The following is a 17,389-nucleotide window of genomic DNA, read 5'->3' as shown; positions in this document are numbered from 1 at the left end:
TTTTAGAAGGTTATGCCATTTCTTAGACATTTCTAAGCTAAAATTTTTTGTAAAAAACTAGATTCCGTTGTTTTTTTGTGGATTTCGGTAAACATAATTTCAAAAATTGAAAATTTATGGAAATATGAACTTATCTTTTAAATGAATATTTCCTAAATAAAAACTAAGATTTAAGATATGAGGTAAAAAATATGAAAGTAATTATAATTTTACTAAGAATATCATCTAACAATTGGCTAGACCGGTTGGAGAAATGATAATACTTGTTGTATTCGAATTGTTCGCTCTCCTCCGTCTTAATATTGTTGATATGCATTAAAATGTTATTTTTAAGTATATTATTAGTCAGATTAAGAGGCTCGTTATTGATAATGTTATTCGTCGAATTAAGATTGTCAATGTTAACGGTACCGTATAGCATATTATTATTGGCGGAAGCGTTATTATCGAATATTGCTACGTTATTTAGTTGGTGGTTAAGGGACAACGCGTTGTTTTTATGTTTAGCCGAATAAAAAGGAGGTTGTTGATGTTCGTAAAATTGGCGAATATGTTGAGAAAAAGAAGGGGGAGGTACAATCGGTAAAACAGCTGAATGGTGGATAGATAACGAAGGCGCCGGGAATCCACTGTGTTGGAGAGAATGGAAGTGTGCCACGGGGGATTTAAAAGGGTATTTTGGTTGCTGTTCAATTCCTATTTGAGCACCCATAAACATGCTTTCGTCTTGGTCATTAAACTGGCCTCCCCTCTCACTATCTAAGTTGCGAAAGTCATAAAGGAAACGATTATCGACTATAGTCCCTGGGTACTTTTCATTGGCCGTTATGGCGGGAATATTTCCGACTATATTTTGGTTATTTCTTTCATATCGAGCGAATCTATTATTTATATCTTTAGAGTTATCTAAAATATTTTTGGCTGAAAAAAAAGAGGTGTGTTGATCATACGAATCAAAATTATTTTGATATCGAGACGTTGTTATGTTATTTATTTTGGAATCCATGTCATTTATCCGGGATTGCGATAATAAGGTATCCGTGATAGAAGAATATTGAGGTGGTGCGTCTATAAGAATTGATAACGTAGTTGGAGGAGTTATCATATTGGTTAAATTTGTTGCACAAAAGAAAGAAGTATTGACAGTGGGAGGCGAATCCAAGTTCATTTCGACTTAGAAAACAAGAAATAATAATATTAAATCAAGATAAATTAGAGTTTAAAATATTATTTTATCATGGAATATGAGCTAGGCTTATAATTAATATTGGCTTGAAAAATATAATCGTTACCCTTGATTTGAATTTGTTGGTTTATCGGGACATCATCAATACTACCCTGCTTAAAGTGATGAGTTGTATCTATATTTAGATCGCCCTTAAAATTCATATTACCATCAAGAGAGGGCTGGCATGAAGGATTAGCCAAAGGCTTTAATAAATATATAAATTAATGTGTGATTATATATGATATCATTGGGAAAAAAAGAAAGATGTAAAGTAATCTTTTTAGAAAACCTTTAAACTACATCCCAGTCAGGTAGATGAGTTTCAAAATAAATAAATCTAAACAGTCGGATTATTTAAATTTAATCTAACATCATTTAATTCAATCATTATATTGATTTAAGATACCTTTTAAAAAGAGCCCAGATTAAAAACTAAACAGCATCTTGTTGTTATAGTTACCATATTAATATTTTATCATATTTACCTAAATAATTGTCCAAGATCACCCTTGAAGGGTTCACCAGGGGAAATTTTTGTATAAGCATTAAAAAAATTTTTTTAACTAACATTTTTTTCCTCCATCGCTAATAGGGTGACGGTAGAAGAATATTGTGGTAGTTTATCGGCCGTGCCAATATGATCTGATGACGTAGATGGCAAATTTATCAAATTGGTTGACATTGTTGTGCAAGAGGAATAGGTGTTAACAATAAGAGGTAGATCCAAACTCATTTCGACTGATAAAATAAAAAAATATTAAGATAGCTTTTATCCGTTATTTTTGTTAATATTATTAGTAGAAACCGTATTCCATTTCCCTGATTATTTTATTATCAAAGTTAAATTTTTATTTTAAAGAATTATAAATGTGGCATATTCTAGTCAAAAAGTGATATATGTTGAAATATTCTACACTTGCTCTTAAAATATTGGCTTGAAAATATAATAATCGTACCCTTGATAACGTGATCAGAATTTATTAGAGATTGGATTTGTTGGTTTCCCGCGATATCTACGATATTATCCTCCTTGGTATCATGGGTGGTATCGATATTTTGATCGTCCGTAATATTCATATTCCCATCAAACGGAGGTTGGCATGATGGAGTAGCTAAATGCTTTAATATAATGATTTTCGTTTGGAAAATAATGGACTATAGTATTTTTTTAATTTCATTATTAGTTTAACTGATTCCATGTGGGTGAATCCAAAATAAATAAAATCTTCATAAAATAACAATACAAGTCTAAAACTGACATCGCCAATTCCATCCTATAATTAATTCGTATTTAGTGTTGTTAAAAGACCCCGATTTGGGTCGAGTTTTTAAAACGGACAGATTAAGATTTTAGATAAAATAATATTCTATTAACCGACCGAAGATTTTGCTCATATATGTCAAAAAGGTTTGGATCTCTATTTGCCAAATTTCGAGGTTTGCGTAATATTATTTTGGCTAAAATCTTAATCGGGTCATTTAAAACTAAACATATGATTAGAAATAACATAGACATAAAAATACACACCACCTAGTTATAGATAACATTTAACTGACACTTTAAAATCTCACCACATTATTTATAAACAAAATTATCATAAAATGTACATCAGCTACCCTTGGAGGGTTCTAGCAGGAGATTCTAGCAATAACCATAAAAATATAAAAACTAACATCTACAATTTTCAAATTTGATTCTGTCCTAAATTGATCATTGGCATTACTATCTTTTACTAAATCCGGTGTATTGTTTATAAGTTGAGCCTGAACGAGGCGGATGGAAGTGGTATTGAGATCTTCGGATGTAATATTCTTAGATGAAAGAGAAAATAAAAAATTTATTTCAAAATTTCTATATGCTTTATAAAAGGTCACAGTGAGAGGTGTTTATTGATGATCAAGTCTTCTGATTAATAAAAAATATTTTATTTATTAGTTATTATTGTTATATTATAACTCATTAGAATTATTTATAGAAATAAATATTATTATTAATATTGGTTTTATTATGTTGTTTATTATTTAAAAATACAAATTAAGGATATATCATGTTTAGTAAAAATTAAATTGAAATAATTTTATTCCCCAATTTGTGAATCATCATCAGTATCTAAATAATAGGTTAATAATCATTTAAAATAATGACTAAGACTGAGTTTTAAAAAATGCGATCATTTTTTAAAAACAATGCTTTGTTATTAATGCCTGTAAAAAAATGTGTGAATATGAATATTTTTAATAGCTAGCGAAGACGACAATATAAATTAAAAAAAAGTCTTTTAAAATAAAAAAAATTGTAAAACGCAAATTATTTTTATAAGATAATATAATAACATGACTAAGGGCCTGAAAATAGTAGGCCCCTTAAAATTTATGGGGGAAGTCACGCAAAAGAAACCCCGTGTTTTAGGAAAATCCTAGCTGTGTCTACGCGATAACCGGGTTTGAACCAGAGTGTCAGACCGAAAATGAATCTAACCTATGCAATTTAAATTTAAAGAAGCTAACCGAAACCTTTAAAAATAAACCTGTATATATAGGCTCATATAGATTTTGATTTTATAAATATTAAATAAATAATATTTCTTTAATGTTATCTTATCTCTTTAGGCTATATATTATTTATTTTTAACCATTATGTGTGCAAATTTTTTTTAATATATTACAATTTTATAATTATCAAAAATAGAGCTATTGTTTAAAAAATGAAGATGTATTTTAGTAAAATTCTATTTATTTTTCTCAAAAAACACGAATGAAATCATTAAAAACTTTATACAACACTTGCCAATTTCTCCCATAAAATAGAAGAAATCTCTATGTTTATATCTTGCTTGATCCCCGATAAACTATCCTATAAAACCTAAAATATTATTATCAAACTAAGAAAACTAAAACCTTAGTAAGTAAAAGTCATAAAAACTTTCAAGTTCAGTTTTTTTAAATTTTAGTTATTTTAAATAATTGCATAATTTAAAGTAATAATACAGATATTATCTATGTGGTTATGTAATGTTACTTAATTTGTCATTTTCTAATTCATGTTACTAAGCCGTTAAACATAACGGTTAGAAACTTTGGCAATAATATGCTTAATAAAGCATAAAATCTATACTAAAAAATCAATAAATTTAAACAATCGAATTATTATTATTTGACTCATACAAATAATATTACTATTCGATTTGCATTTTTGGAGGCCTACTTTGTATTGGTGATAACTTAGGTTTCTATTTCTCGAATGGTTCATTTTATAGATAATAACTGTGAAAAATCTCTTATTTACATTGCAAAAGTCATCGTAACGGAAACGACTATCAGCTGTTTCAAGATTTTGACCAGTCAATACGTCACTTTCGTAAGCCGTTATGACGGGATCCTCGACTAAGTTTTGGTTATTTTTTTCATAAAGGGCGATATTGCTATTGTTAATATCGCTAGAGTTGAAGTTTTCTCCATCGAAAATAATTTTGGTTGAGAGAAATAAGGAATCGTGTTCATCAAAATTATTCTGGTATTGAGACGTGGCTAAATTTGTTATGTCAGAACACATTTCAGATATCCGGGGTGATGATAATAAGGCAGCAGTGATGGAGGGGCATTCTGTTAGCGTATCACTTGCATCTATATGAATTGACGGTGCAGATGGTAGATTTATCGCGTAAGTTGAATTAGTTGTGCGAGAAGGAGAATTTGTGGTGAGAGATGGATCCAAGTTTATTTCGACTGGGAAAACAATAAATATGAATATTAAAATATATAAATGGTCACTACAAATTTAGAGTTTTTGATAATTCCAATTAATAGCAATTATCTTTCTGCCATGGTTACCCTATTTTAAAAGGATTTTTTAAATATTCTTTATTATAAAAATGGCCATGTTGTACTTCTTTACTTCTAGAGCTAAAAAATATTAGCCTTAAAATATAATCGGTATACCTTTGATAACGTGATTAGAGTTTGTGTGAGATTGGATTGGGGTTATCGCAATACTATCTTCTTTAAAGTAAGAGGTGGTATTGAAATTTTGATTGCCAATAATATTCATATCCCCATCAAACGAGAGCTGACTTGAGTGAGTGGTTAAAGGCTTTAATGAAAGATGAAAGGGAAAGACGTGGTTTTATTACTAAATCCAAATAACATTATCGTCGCCATTTAACTGCCTCTCGCTCACTTGGATGAAGTCTCAAAATAAATAAAATAAATCTCAACATCTTGATGTCATAACTCCTCAACTGTATCTGAATCAACTAATTCAATAGCAAAATTGATTATAACTTTAAAAAAAATACATAAATTTTAACATCTTGATGCAATAATTCTTCAACTCTAACCTGGAATCAATTAATTCAATCACAAAATTGATTAACCAATAAAAAAATATACATAAACTTTAAAATAAACACCACCGTGTTATAGTGAACGTTCAGTTAATATTGCATCATCTAAATGAAATTAAACATCCCAAGAATGGTCCGGAGGGTCAAGTGAAATTAATTGATATATATATATAACATAAAAGTATAAAAACTAACATCTTCTCTCTCTATTTTTATTGGCAGACTTGATTCCAATCTAAATAGACCATCGTCGCCATTATCCTTTACTAAATGCGTTACCTTGCTCGATGTTTGGGGCTGAACGAAAATGGGGGAAGGGGTAATGAGATCTTCTGATGTCGTATTCTTAAATTAAAGGAAAAAAAAATGCAAGATTTATTTATATAATTTATACATTTTTTTTAATTAGGGATGAACCGAATTGGCCGATATAGTTAAATAGGTTGACCAGATATTTCAAAATGGGGGATAAAAAATTATTTATAAAATATTGAATCATGGAATTTTTTTTTTTAGATGTGGTAATTATATTTTCGCCCATTTAATTTATATACTTATTGGTATATTTTTGGTTTATTATATTCACTATATATATTTTTCATATGTTAAATCGAATCTGCCAATATTAACTTGATATTGGTAACATTTGGTTTAATTCTGAAGAATATTTATAAAATTAATGTAAAAATGTATAAAAACTTTATTTGAAGTAGTGACGCTAGCTATGGATTGATGCTCCAACGATTTCTAATATTTAATTATTTTTTTGTCATAAAATTCATTTTCAAAGAAATTCATTTTTTTGATTTCCTTTGTAGCTTCGTTTACATAATTTTTGGTAAATTTATATATTTATAAAACAATTTTAAAAAAAAGAAATAATGCAAGAAGTGAAATGAAAAATTTAAAAAAACAAAGACTAATACTTTAATAATAATGATTAATTACTAAGCAATTTTAGAGGAGATATTAAAAAAAACTTCTCAAAAAAAAATCATATTGAATAGTAATAATACTTGTTGGGATTTTTGGAGTCTAAGAAAGGCTCTATTTTCGCGAGCTTTTTGCTATTATAAAAAAATGAAATTTAGATTATTGTAAAGAGACTTATCTACAAGGTGAAAAGAGATATGTATAAGATTATTATATACCAAATAAGGAATTCTGTCTTCTGGTAAAACGTTTCTCCAAAGTTTGGCCATTTGCTTAGAACGTTCTAAAATATCTTTTGTGGAAAAAAAATGTCGAATCACAATAAAAGCATTTTAAGCTGGATAGTGAATTGGAAATTATATCGGATAAAATATTTACCTGGAACTTCCCTTTTAAGGCTCGGATACATGAGATTAGCGTAGAGGACGGGTGATATAGTTGCCATAATACCGAGTGATTCGTCCCTTTGCCATCTCGCTAAATTCCTCTGAGTGTGACTGGGCCCAGAGTCCTTATCGCACAGTTCATCGAGGTCGCGAGAAAAAATTGCGGAAGCATGTGATTGAAGAAACGTGGGGCAGGGAGGAGGGTCAACATTTTTAGGGGGTCTGATAGAACGGCCATGAACATTATAGGGACTTTGTGATATTATTAGTTTAATAATTATTTTTTATTCGTGCTGTAAAGTAAAGCCAAAAAAGTAACGTCGTTACTAACGGTGCTACCATTTTGAAAGGAACCGCATTCGTTACCTTCTAGAGATAAAGAGTTTCTTTTTTTGAGTAATGGTAACGCAAAAAATGTCATTTAAAAAATTTTTTTTAAATATGGAAAAACATATTTTATTGTATTTTAAAATTACTTTTATTTATTTTTTAAATTTTGTAAATAATGTAAGCTGAGTTTTTAATTCAGATCAAACATCAAATTCCTTCATTTTATTTTAAATTTAGTTGTTAAATTTTCAGATAAGATTGTTAATCTAATTAATATTGAATCAATCAAGGTATATTAATTTATATTTCTCTAATATTATATTTTATATAGTATATTATGTCAATTGTACATAATTCTTTCATATGGAGACGATTTAACTCTGCCCTGTCCCTAATATTAACCATTTTTTTACATCAATAAAGAAAATTAAGGGTGCAAAGTCTACACTTTGTAAGTGTAAATTGTGTCCACACTCAAATATTTCAACCTCAATTGTGGTTAAAAACATGGGCAGCAAATTGTTCAGCTATTTTTAAGGAAAAGTGGGAAGATATCTTATTAAACCGGTTACACAAGATGGAGCTCTTTTTATAACTTTGTTAAATTATTAAATAATTAAGGAGAATGGCCACAAATTTGACGAATCTAATAATAAATCCAAATTACAGATATTTTCAGGTAATGACAAGTCCTTCATAGATGAATATTATATGGTTATTATTGTCAATTAAAAAATATGATATGTATATATATATATATATTGATTTTAAAGGTTATGGACCTGTTGCTACGACTCTTTCGATTTGCGAAGAAAATTTGGCTTAGGGATATCTCACTCTCACTATTATAATATAAGTTAAAAAATGGTAAAAAATTTCACATGTTTTAAGCCATTTATTAATGCAATCCTTCAAGAAATAGATAAAAGGTGCTTACAATTTCTATAAAGATTAATATACTTTCAGCAATAATACACCCGCTATTTAAATTGGATTGGCGCTGGATAAAATTAAAGGTCAAAGAAAGAAAAAAGATTGAACTTATTTCAGTTTGAGAAATTTGATAAAGAAAAAGTAGGTTTGATTCCTTTAAAAACAAAACACATACTAGATACTTTTCTGAATAAAGATAAATTCATTTTCGATGAGGATCTGAATAAAAATTTTATTGAAGATGATTTATTAAGCTTTTTTCAAAATAAAGATCATTCTTTAATTTTTAATAAATTCCCTCTATTAAGTTTCTTATTTATTAAATATAATACAACCTAGAGCTCTGCAAATGTAGGCCCGGCCCGTTAAGAAAATTCGGGCAGGGTCGGGTTGGGCCTTAGAAACTTTTTAAAATATATCTAAATTTATCCATTTTATGTTGAATTTTTTTATTGACTTTATTTATAGAAAGTAGACGCCATATAACATATATCGTTTATTTGAGTAATTATAAAAATCAATTTCTATATTTAAAAAAATTCGGGTCGGGCTGGCAAAATTTTTTAAAAAAATTTCGGGTTCAGGTTGGGCCAAACTTTATAAAAAACTCGGGTTGGGCCGGGCTTTAAAAATTAGGCCCGATGCAAATCACTAACACAACCCTCCCATCCACACTGTGAAAGTTGTGTTGAACACTAAACGCTCTTGTTTATCTGATCAAAATTTTGAAAATCAATTGTTAAAAATAAATTAAAATTATTATAAAAATATGTATCTCATCTTGTAATAAAATAATATATTATTCTTGTATAATTCCATTTATATCATATATAGGAAGAATAAACTATTATAAAAAATATCTTATCCTATAATATATTATTCTTGTTTGTATATAATAGTGTAAAGTACTTTTTTGAATAGTCAGTAACGCGCGTTCCTTTTTCACAAGGGAAAGGGTAATGGTAACGCGTTCCTTTTTCAGATGTAACGTATACAGAACTATTTTCTATTAAACTTGCCTTTATTATTACTCAAATATCAAGCCGTTAAATTATGTTAAACCAGTAAGATCGTTCATTTTATTCAAAATAATATGTAGAGTATAAAGATCTATATAAACAATTTTTAAAACTCGGGCGGACTCAAACCTGATTAAAAAATGATTCCTTTTGTTCCTAAAACTTCAATTTCTAATTATTTTTTTTGAAAAAATGAGTGACTTTTCATATTTTATTTACCAAGGGGATTTAAAATTTTTTTATCGCGTTTCCATCAAAATTAAGTTTTTACCAGGATATTAGTCAATATTGTAATAAACGATACATCCGAAGAAAAAAAGGCTCGAAGTAAACTAGAGAACATGAATTCGAGTTGTATATTAAACTTTCTGCGTCATAACTGTATACTACAAGCTGGTCTAGATATTTTTTTGTAATTAACTCAAAACTCTGAAAATTACTATCGAGAACTCTCCCATCCTATTCCAATCCGAAGTTACTTTAAATTTTTAATTTAATTTACTCAGCTAAGGCGTGTTGGGGAGGCACATCTTGTCTAAAAAAGGTGGAGAATTCTTTTGTTGCTTGCATTCGATTATTGAACATCGACGAATAACGCTGACTTAAATTGGCATGACTAACGTAAATTTGGTTGCATAGACCTAAACAAGGAGATATCATTTGTTTTAACTTATAAGATAGTAAAAATTGAGGTGTCATTAATTATTTTGCAAAAGAAGTAACTGTTTTTCAAAATTAGGAAAATTTATTGGGGTAGTTAAGCATTTATGTTCATGATCCTTTGTTGGTACTAGGTTAAATATAATTTGATCACTTCAAATATGAATAAAACATAATTTAAGCCCTCAAATTAAACAATAAAATTATTTTCATACACATTATTTTCCAAATGAATATGCACTTTTAGAAAATCTAAAATGTTTTCGAATTAAAAAAATCAAGATGATAAAATGTGGCAAACTATAATTATTCGGAGGATAGATGATGTTGGAAGTTAATTCCTTGCCATTATCGAAATTTGGTTCGCGCCCTAATAACTCCTCCACGTCGTTACTGTTCATTTGAGGTAACGCTACCATTTTTATTTTAAAATATACAATATAAAAAAAATTCCTCTATCTTCTTTCTTTACTTCATTCTTTATCCTTTCCTTCACTCATTTAGATAAAGAATAATATTTTATAAATCATTTATTATAAAATTAGTAAGACAAGAATCAATAATACCTTCCATTATCCCTTCCCCTTTGATAAAGCTATTAATAATCCGAGGTTCGCCGTCGAACATGTTATGAGATGGCTGCATTTGTTTTACAAAGGAGGAGGCCTGAGGTCTTTCCTGATTATTATTGATTTGTAGTTTGGTCTGTTGATTTAATTTGTATCCCGCTTGTGGTGATGCATGTTGGGGTTGTAGGTATTGGTGATAAGATGGTTTATGCGTTAACTTAATATAAAGAATAATGAAAAAAGTATTATATAATATCAAAATGGGCTTGTTGAGATAATCGCAATGTATATTTTTTGGGTCGAGACTAGCCCAAAATTAAAGAATATGAATTAAGCCAATTTAAAACAAACTTCGTAATAAAGGTTCTGGTTCCAAAGGTTTTTTTTAAAAAAAAGAGATTCTGGTCCAGGTTTCTAAAAAAAATTAAGTAGTTTTATAAATTAAATGTATAATGTGAGCGCTTATTTTCTACCTAGGCCACAAGTTCCAAATATATTTTAAATAATCAATTTTATAATTGATAATAATTTTAAAATATAAGAGATGAAATTCAGCAAAGGTTGAAATATCATTTGAAAATGTAGAAATTAGGACTTTTTTAGATCTTATATTTTTATATTTAATAAACCATAAGCTACACCTGTTTAACATCAATCATAGCTTCATCTTCTCGCTTTTGCATTGAGATGTAAGGATACCTTTCCCTTCCTCTAGGTAGGTGCATGTGATCCTTAGTGATAGTAATGTGATGGTTGCTATCTGTATTCGAGTTTTCGGCGTTTTGAGAGATAGAATCGATTATATTGCGGTGGTCATCTTTATTAGATATTTCGACGTTAGTGTCTTTCTGGTTTAGGGCTTTACTATTTTTATCATCTTTGAATATTTTATTATAGTTATAGTATATTTTTTATGCGAGTTCAAAAAATTGAAATTTATAAGGAAGATGATATTTACGGTTTGGTTTAGGATCAATTAAAATCCTTTTAGAGGTTTCCCCTTACCCCCAAATCATGCCCTACCCCGTATCTTCTATATATTAACCTCGTTACACAGAGAAATCTAGTGTAAATTGTTGGGAAAAAAGGGTCATAAAATAATAACTCTTCCAGAAGTCGACCAATCCCTTAATTCATTTGATATCAGCTAGAGTTGGGTAATGGCTTAATATCGGAATATAGCACATTATATATGCGCGTATCGGAGAAAATTGTTAAGGTGTTTTCATTTATACTTTTTAGCTGCTATATTTTTAAGAAAACCCCTGAGGCAAAAGTGATAGTTTCCGACTAAAAACTCGGTTTCGCCAATTTTTTAACCGACTAAAAATTGACTTAAACGGCTAAACTAAACTCCCAACCCACAAATTGTCATTGAAAAAACAACCATTTATTTGCATTTATTTATAATATATTAATAATTTTCCAAACGGGAATAATTTTCAAATTAGTATTTCTTTTGCATTATCAAATTCTAAAAATAACATTACTCATTTTATAATGGGTTTCCGGTTCCTCATCCCCAAATTCCAAACTAGCTTAAAATATTTATTTTTTAAAAATTTATTTCAAAGAAAAGAATCAAATCATTATATTGTATATCACATTACCGTTCACTGCAATTATACTAGCGTCTTCGGCTATTTCTGGCATATATTTAGACTTGTTGATTCTTGTCGGCTGTGGAGGAAGGAGGAATTTGAATGGGAACTTAGGCCGGGACAACCTCTTTAGCACGGCCGCTATTTCGAAATAACCAGAGGGCTTCAAAATTTGACGATTAACTTTCGTTTTCGTGTCGGAAATTGTGTTCGTGTGAAAAATGATATCCATTATTCCTTTTTCTGTTATATCCTAAGTGTTTTAAATCAAATTACCATAGTTAAAAAATTTTCCTCTTACCTAATGTTTTTAGCATTAGTTGAGTGCAGCGTCTATATGAGCAGGTGGGGGTGGGTTTATCGATTTAATTTTTAGATTAAATAGGGCAAAATATATTGCTGTAATAAATTATTTCATACTTATATTATAGATCTATAATAATATAAAAATATTGTTAAACATCGACCAATTTATACATAATAATTAATTTTCAAATAAAATTTATCTAGATAATTTTCTGCTGGGCTAGACATTCTCTCAGCAAACTTAAATTTATGTCAAACAATATACTATAATTATGCATTCATTGTGTATGAGGGGGTTTTCAATTATATTCAATATCTAAATAATAACTCTTTTATCTTCACTTTTTTTATGGTAGTAGAGTATTGATAATCTAAGCGATTCTTTTTAAAAACTATGAAGGGGATATTATAATAATTATAATGTAAGAATTTCCCTGCATTTTAAGTGGGGGGGGGGCAGATATAGGTTTTTAAGGGGTTGCTTCCAGTGAATATCTTGTCATGTAGACGCTGGTTGAATGCATTTGATTGTTTTTAGTTAGACTAGTGGTGATTTAAGTCTTATGAAATTTTTAGTATTTTTCTTTCTTTCAGATTTTTAATTATATTTTATTTTAAAATACCTTCTGTTAATTTATTTATCGCAATCCTTAAAATTTTATTAAAAGCGTAAAATTAATAAATTAATAAGCGTAGTGAGAATTTTATTTCATTATTAGTAATGATTAACCATTGGTGCATGAAACTTCATATTTGATAATAATTGAATGTCATAAAAAACTTTTATGCAATACAATATAGTTCTTAATCTTGTGTTTATATAATGTGATTTTTTTAAAATCGAAATCAAAAATAAATTAAAATGACGACTAGGCTCCAATATTCAATGTAATATTAATTTACAAAAAAAAATTCAGTCTAAAATAAACCTTGTCGCCTAAACTCATGATCTTTTTGAGTCCCTTCCACCCAGGTATATACGGAAAGCTGTGATAATCCTCGGTTTCCCCTTCGAGCAAGCAATCGTGAGCTAACATCATCATTAAGTCGGAATTCCCTCCAAGGCTATCTTGAATTTCTCGCCTTTTCCCATCTTCGTCCAATGCGAGAAGTTCCTCCAAGTTGAGCGTTAGTTTGCTCACTTTTTTTAAGGCAATGTCGAGGGTATTCGTATTTTGGATATTATTTTCGCTATCGTTGGATGAGTTTTTCGAAATAGGTTCAAGGTGTGTTAGAAAGAAATTTTCTAGGGAAGATAAATTATAATTACCATCCTCCGAACAAGGCGAAAAGATGGAAAAATTGGGATTCCCTGCAGAATGGGAGGGGAAATTTGGATTTATGGAGCGAAAAATCAGAAGGCGTCGTTCTAGATCTTGGCATTTGAGAAGCGATTCGCCGAAAAATAATTCCTGAAATTATATTATAATGCAGGTAAAAATGTAATGAGTATAACTAGAAATGGGTTTTAAAAAAATAAAGAGAGTTTAAGTTTATTTGGAATGTTGTCTTAAGGTAAAATAGTGGGGCATAGAATTATAAATGATAATATACCTAGGTGATACAAGAGGATAAAATAAAAATTTGTCCAAGTTGTGTAAAATAATTTTAAAGGTTTATTTAATGGAGATGGTAATGTGATATTTTCATGATAGATAAAAAAAAAAACTATTTTCCTATGTTTATAATTTTTAATTTAGGAATTCGAGTAAGAATGAAAACCTGCAAATAGTAAGGATAATTTTCTGCTAAGTACCCCCTCTTTTTGGGTGCTCTTTTCCTCTTGATGCCACCACAACCCGATCCACTTTTGTCCTCACTATTGTAATAAGCATTCATATCTAGTTCACTACCCATTAATGTATTACTGTGGTCATCTTGAGGGATGGAAGATGGATTACCTTCTGGCTCATGCTGGAGCGTAGCGTTGGGTGGAAATATCGGGGTTTGCTTCTTAGGTCTGACGTAGAAACCGCCCACGCCTGAACCAAGTTTGTTAGAATTTCGACGGGCAGATTTTGTTGTTACGTGATGGTCATCTTGATAGTCGCCGCCAATTTGTTTTGATATTGCAATGTCAGTCGATCCAAAATCTTGAAAAGAAAAAAGGAGGGGAAGCGTTTAGTTAATGCGAAATGCGAACATAAATTATAAGTAATATTTGCGTTTATTTCCAGTATGAAATATTTTAATAAACCAGAAAAATGTATACAAATAATTAGCGAATTACTATTATCGTATTTTGAAAAATTCTCATTTAAAGGTTTTTAATCAGAGTAATGTACTATATTCTGATCCTAATTTCCTATTTTTAAGTAATATGTAAATAATCATATGATTAATATAATTCTCACTTAATTCTGATAGCGTCTTAATTTGGGGAGAGAGAACAAAATCATCTTTCCTCGAAAAATTATTAATTGAGGAGTTAGAGATGATATCTAATCTGGTGCAATTTCCGCTAATATTCACATCAAATTCTTTCCCGCCACCTATAATTTACATAATTAATAAAGTTAGTATGCATGCATCATTTATCTTTTATTTATTATTCAAATTATTTTATAACTTGTAATATAAAAGGAAAAGATTGATTTTAGAAGTAATGCAAAGCAATTTAATTTATTGAAACAAAAAATTTTAATTATAAAATTTTATAAGATGTCAGCAGTGATTCAAAAAACAATGCTAGACAAAATAATATATTTAAAAAATTCTTCTTTTATAAAATCGTTAATGAAGGGGGAGGGGAGTGAATAATAAAATATAATAGAAATTATTTTCTGATGATTTTATAAATATACCATAAATATTATCATTAACACTCAATGATGATGGAATATTCAATGAACCCGTCGAATCGGGGTTTAACATTTCCATGCTTTTCAAAACCGATTTCAGTATATCAATTTGACTAGTGGTATCGAATGGGTCCTTTATAGTTGTGGTTTCGAAATCTTGGGAAACATTTTGAGACACACAAGGGGACAAACTAGAACTATGGGTAGAAAGTACAGCAACTTCGGTGTTATAAGAGCATGACGTCATTGAATTAACATCGTAATTCTTATGAACATTTTTCATTCTACTGGAATCAACGAATATATTCGCAACGATAGGATTACCAATATCGTTATTTTTAGTGATTAGGGGATTAGTATCTGCCTGAAATGTGTATATTGAAGTCTCTGAAGCCCCTTGAGAGCTAATTAAAACGGCTGGTTCATTTTTTTCCTTCGTATTATCATTATTATTGTACTCTTTACATTTGACTTCTTTAATCCCTGCCATTTCTTTATCATTTAAAGTACTATTTTGGTTTATATTTTCACCTTTAATACTTATGCCTTGGTTCACCTCTTCTATAGTCGATTTTATGGGTTTGTTATGTGTAAACATCCAATTATTATCTTTATTTCCTTTGTTATCTTTAAATTCTTTGATTAGTTCTTTAATTTTGCCTGTCATATGACAACTATCGCTGCATAGTTGATGGTAAGAATTGGTGTGGGACGATGAATGCTTGTTGATAAGAGCTTTGCAAAGCTTGCAAGTAAAGCCCTTTTCCAGGGCGTGGCCCGCTTCCCACTCGTCCTTTATGTTTTCGCAAGCACCATGTATCCACCTTTCACATGCATTTTTTTTACAATTAAAATTTAAGTTTGAGTTAAATTAATATAATATATAGTAATTCTTTATAACAATGGATTGAGATGTGGAGACTAAATAATCAAACATAATTTGGGGTCCTACAAATAATGATAAAAGGTATTATGTAGTAAGTTTTATAAGAAAGTGGAAAAATTTCACTCCTTTAAATTAAGTGTTTATAATAGGGGTGAGAGAAATACCCTAACCGGTGCATTCCTTTACTATTGTTCATTTAAAATTTCATTCGAAATATATGCGTGTGATTTAGATAACTTAGCGCGAAAAAATATTAAAAATTATGTTTATAATGCTTGATATTTTAAAAAATTTAGGTTGATGATAATTTTTATAATGAATGCCAATGATCCGAAGACTAGTTTAAAAAAAGGAATTTAGTTCAAGTCTTTTAATATTAGGTCAGCCCAGTCTTTGAGTTATCATGGTAAAAAATCAACGATCTGAGCCAGAAAAATAAATGGAGCAATTTTCAACCCGGTCTTTTTATTTTGAGCCGGTTACAGTCTTTGGACGTCACTTATATTTGAGATTAAATGTTTACTAAATGTAAAAAATATAGAAACCCTTATATAAAAAAATTAAAAATAATGACAAAATAGAAGTGTTAAGCCCCTTCCTAGAATAGGTGAAAAAAACAGAAAGACTAGATGGGGACCCCTGAACACCAATTTAGATATGCTATATTTTAGAATCAAATTCATTTTTAATCTTGATTTTAATCGTTATTTTAAAATTTTATTCAAAATTTTATGACATTTTTTGGCAAGAGAGTCAAAAAACGAAAAATTTATTTGATGATGTATAAATGTTTATCTAAGGTTCAAATATTAATATAATATCATTTTTAATAATAAAAATGATATATAGAAAAGTGTTTATTTATGTTTAATATATCAATGTTAAAACAGATGAAAAAAGCAACACACATGATAGGTGGGCCTATGACCCCAAGCCACAAAAAACCCTAATAATTCAAGAACTATCAAATAAAATCAAGATTTACCTAAAAATATTAAGCTATTATAAAATCCAGACAAAAATATAAGAATTTTAAGTAATAATATTTTTTTTAAATGATGGGTGTCTGCATAGTCCTATCTGTGCTATGAAGTCTAATTAAACCATTAATATAATTATCATCAGGAAAAATCTCTTAAACCTCCCACGAAAAAAAACATGAATCAATCACACATATGGACATTCCGTATCATTAGAAACTAAAAGAACACTTAAAAGACTACTTTGAGACTTGCAAATGCTTAAAGGTCAGCAGTTGCTATTAACTCTCTAAATTTTAATCGATTTTAGATAAAAGAACAGAAATTCCTAGGAAGCTATTTAGATTTCGAGATTTGATCCGAAGATTTATGCCAAGTCAGGTGTTTTTAAGTAATATTTCATATTTACCATTA

General features: G+C 29.1%; 1 protein-coding gene across 1 annotated transcript in view; it reads right to left on the bottom strand.

The window, feature by feature from the left end:
- Nucleotides 1-17,389, bottom strand: part of LOC135926748 (uncharacterized) — a 61,354-nt gene that overhangs the window by 28,764 nt on the left and 15,201 nt on the right. Inside the window, exons 17-37 of the mRNA XM_065462679.1 lie at nucleotides 15,113-15,933; nucleotides 14,663-14,800; nucleotides 14,031-14,401; nucleotides 13,238-13,720; nucleotides 12,012-12,255; nucleotides 11,043-11,278; nucleotides 10,399-10,618; nucleotides 10,134-10,244; nucleotides 9,675-9,813; nucleotides 6,883-7,142; nucleotides 6,723-6,796; nucleotides 6,588-6,638; nucleotides 6,271-6,318; nucleotides 5,767-5,916; nucleotides 5,168-5,318; nucleotides 4,515-4,954; nucleotides 2,903-3,040; nucleotides 2,185-2,347; nucleotides 1,797-1,966; nucleotides 1,293-1,431; nucleotides 214-1,173 (exon numbers count right to left, since the gene is read on the bottom strand). Coding sequence (XP_065318751.1) covers nucleotides 214-1,173; nucleotides 1,293-1,431; nucleotides 1,797-1,966; nucleotides 2,185-2,347; nucleotides 2,903-3,040; nucleotides 4,515-4,954; nucleotides 5,168-5,318; nucleotides 5,767-5,916; nucleotides 6,271-6,318; nucleotides 6,588-6,638; nucleotides 6,723-6,796; nucleotides 6,883-7,142; nucleotides 9,675-9,813; nucleotides 10,134-10,244; nucleotides 10,399-10,618; nucleotides 11,043-11,278; nucleotides 12,012-12,255; nucleotides 13,238-13,720; nucleotides 14,031-14,401; nucleotides 14,663-14,800; nucleotides 15,113-15,933 — 5,507 coding nt within the window. The remainder of the gene's footprint in view (nucleotides 1-213; nucleotides 1,174-1,292; nucleotides 1,432-1,796; nucleotides 1,967-2,184; nucleotides 2,348-2,902; nucleotides 3,041-4,514; nucleotides 4,955-5,167; nucleotides 5,319-5,766; nucleotides 5,917-6,270; nucleotides 6,319-6,587; nucleotides 6,639-6,722; nucleotides 6,797-6,882; nucleotides 7,143-9,674; nucleotides 9,814-10,133; nucleotides 10,245-10,398; nucleotides 10,619-11,042; nucleotides 11,279-12,011; nucleotides 12,256-13,237; nucleotides 13,721-14,030; nucleotides 14,402-14,662; nucleotides 14,801-15,112; nucleotides 15,934-17,389) is intronic.

Source organism: Gordionus sp. m RMFG-2023, chromosome 3 (assembly GCF_954871325.1).
Source record: "Gordionus sp. m RMFG-2023 chromosome 3, tfGorSpeb1-WG-v2, whole genome shotgun sequence".
Classification (NCBI taxonomy): domain Eukaryota; kingdom Metazoa; phylum Nematomorpha; class Gordioida; order Chordodea; family Parachordodidae; genus Gordionus; species Gordionus sp. m RMFG-2023.
Note: the sequence above shows the minus strand (reverse complement) of the source record. Positions and strands in the feature narration are given on the sequence as shown.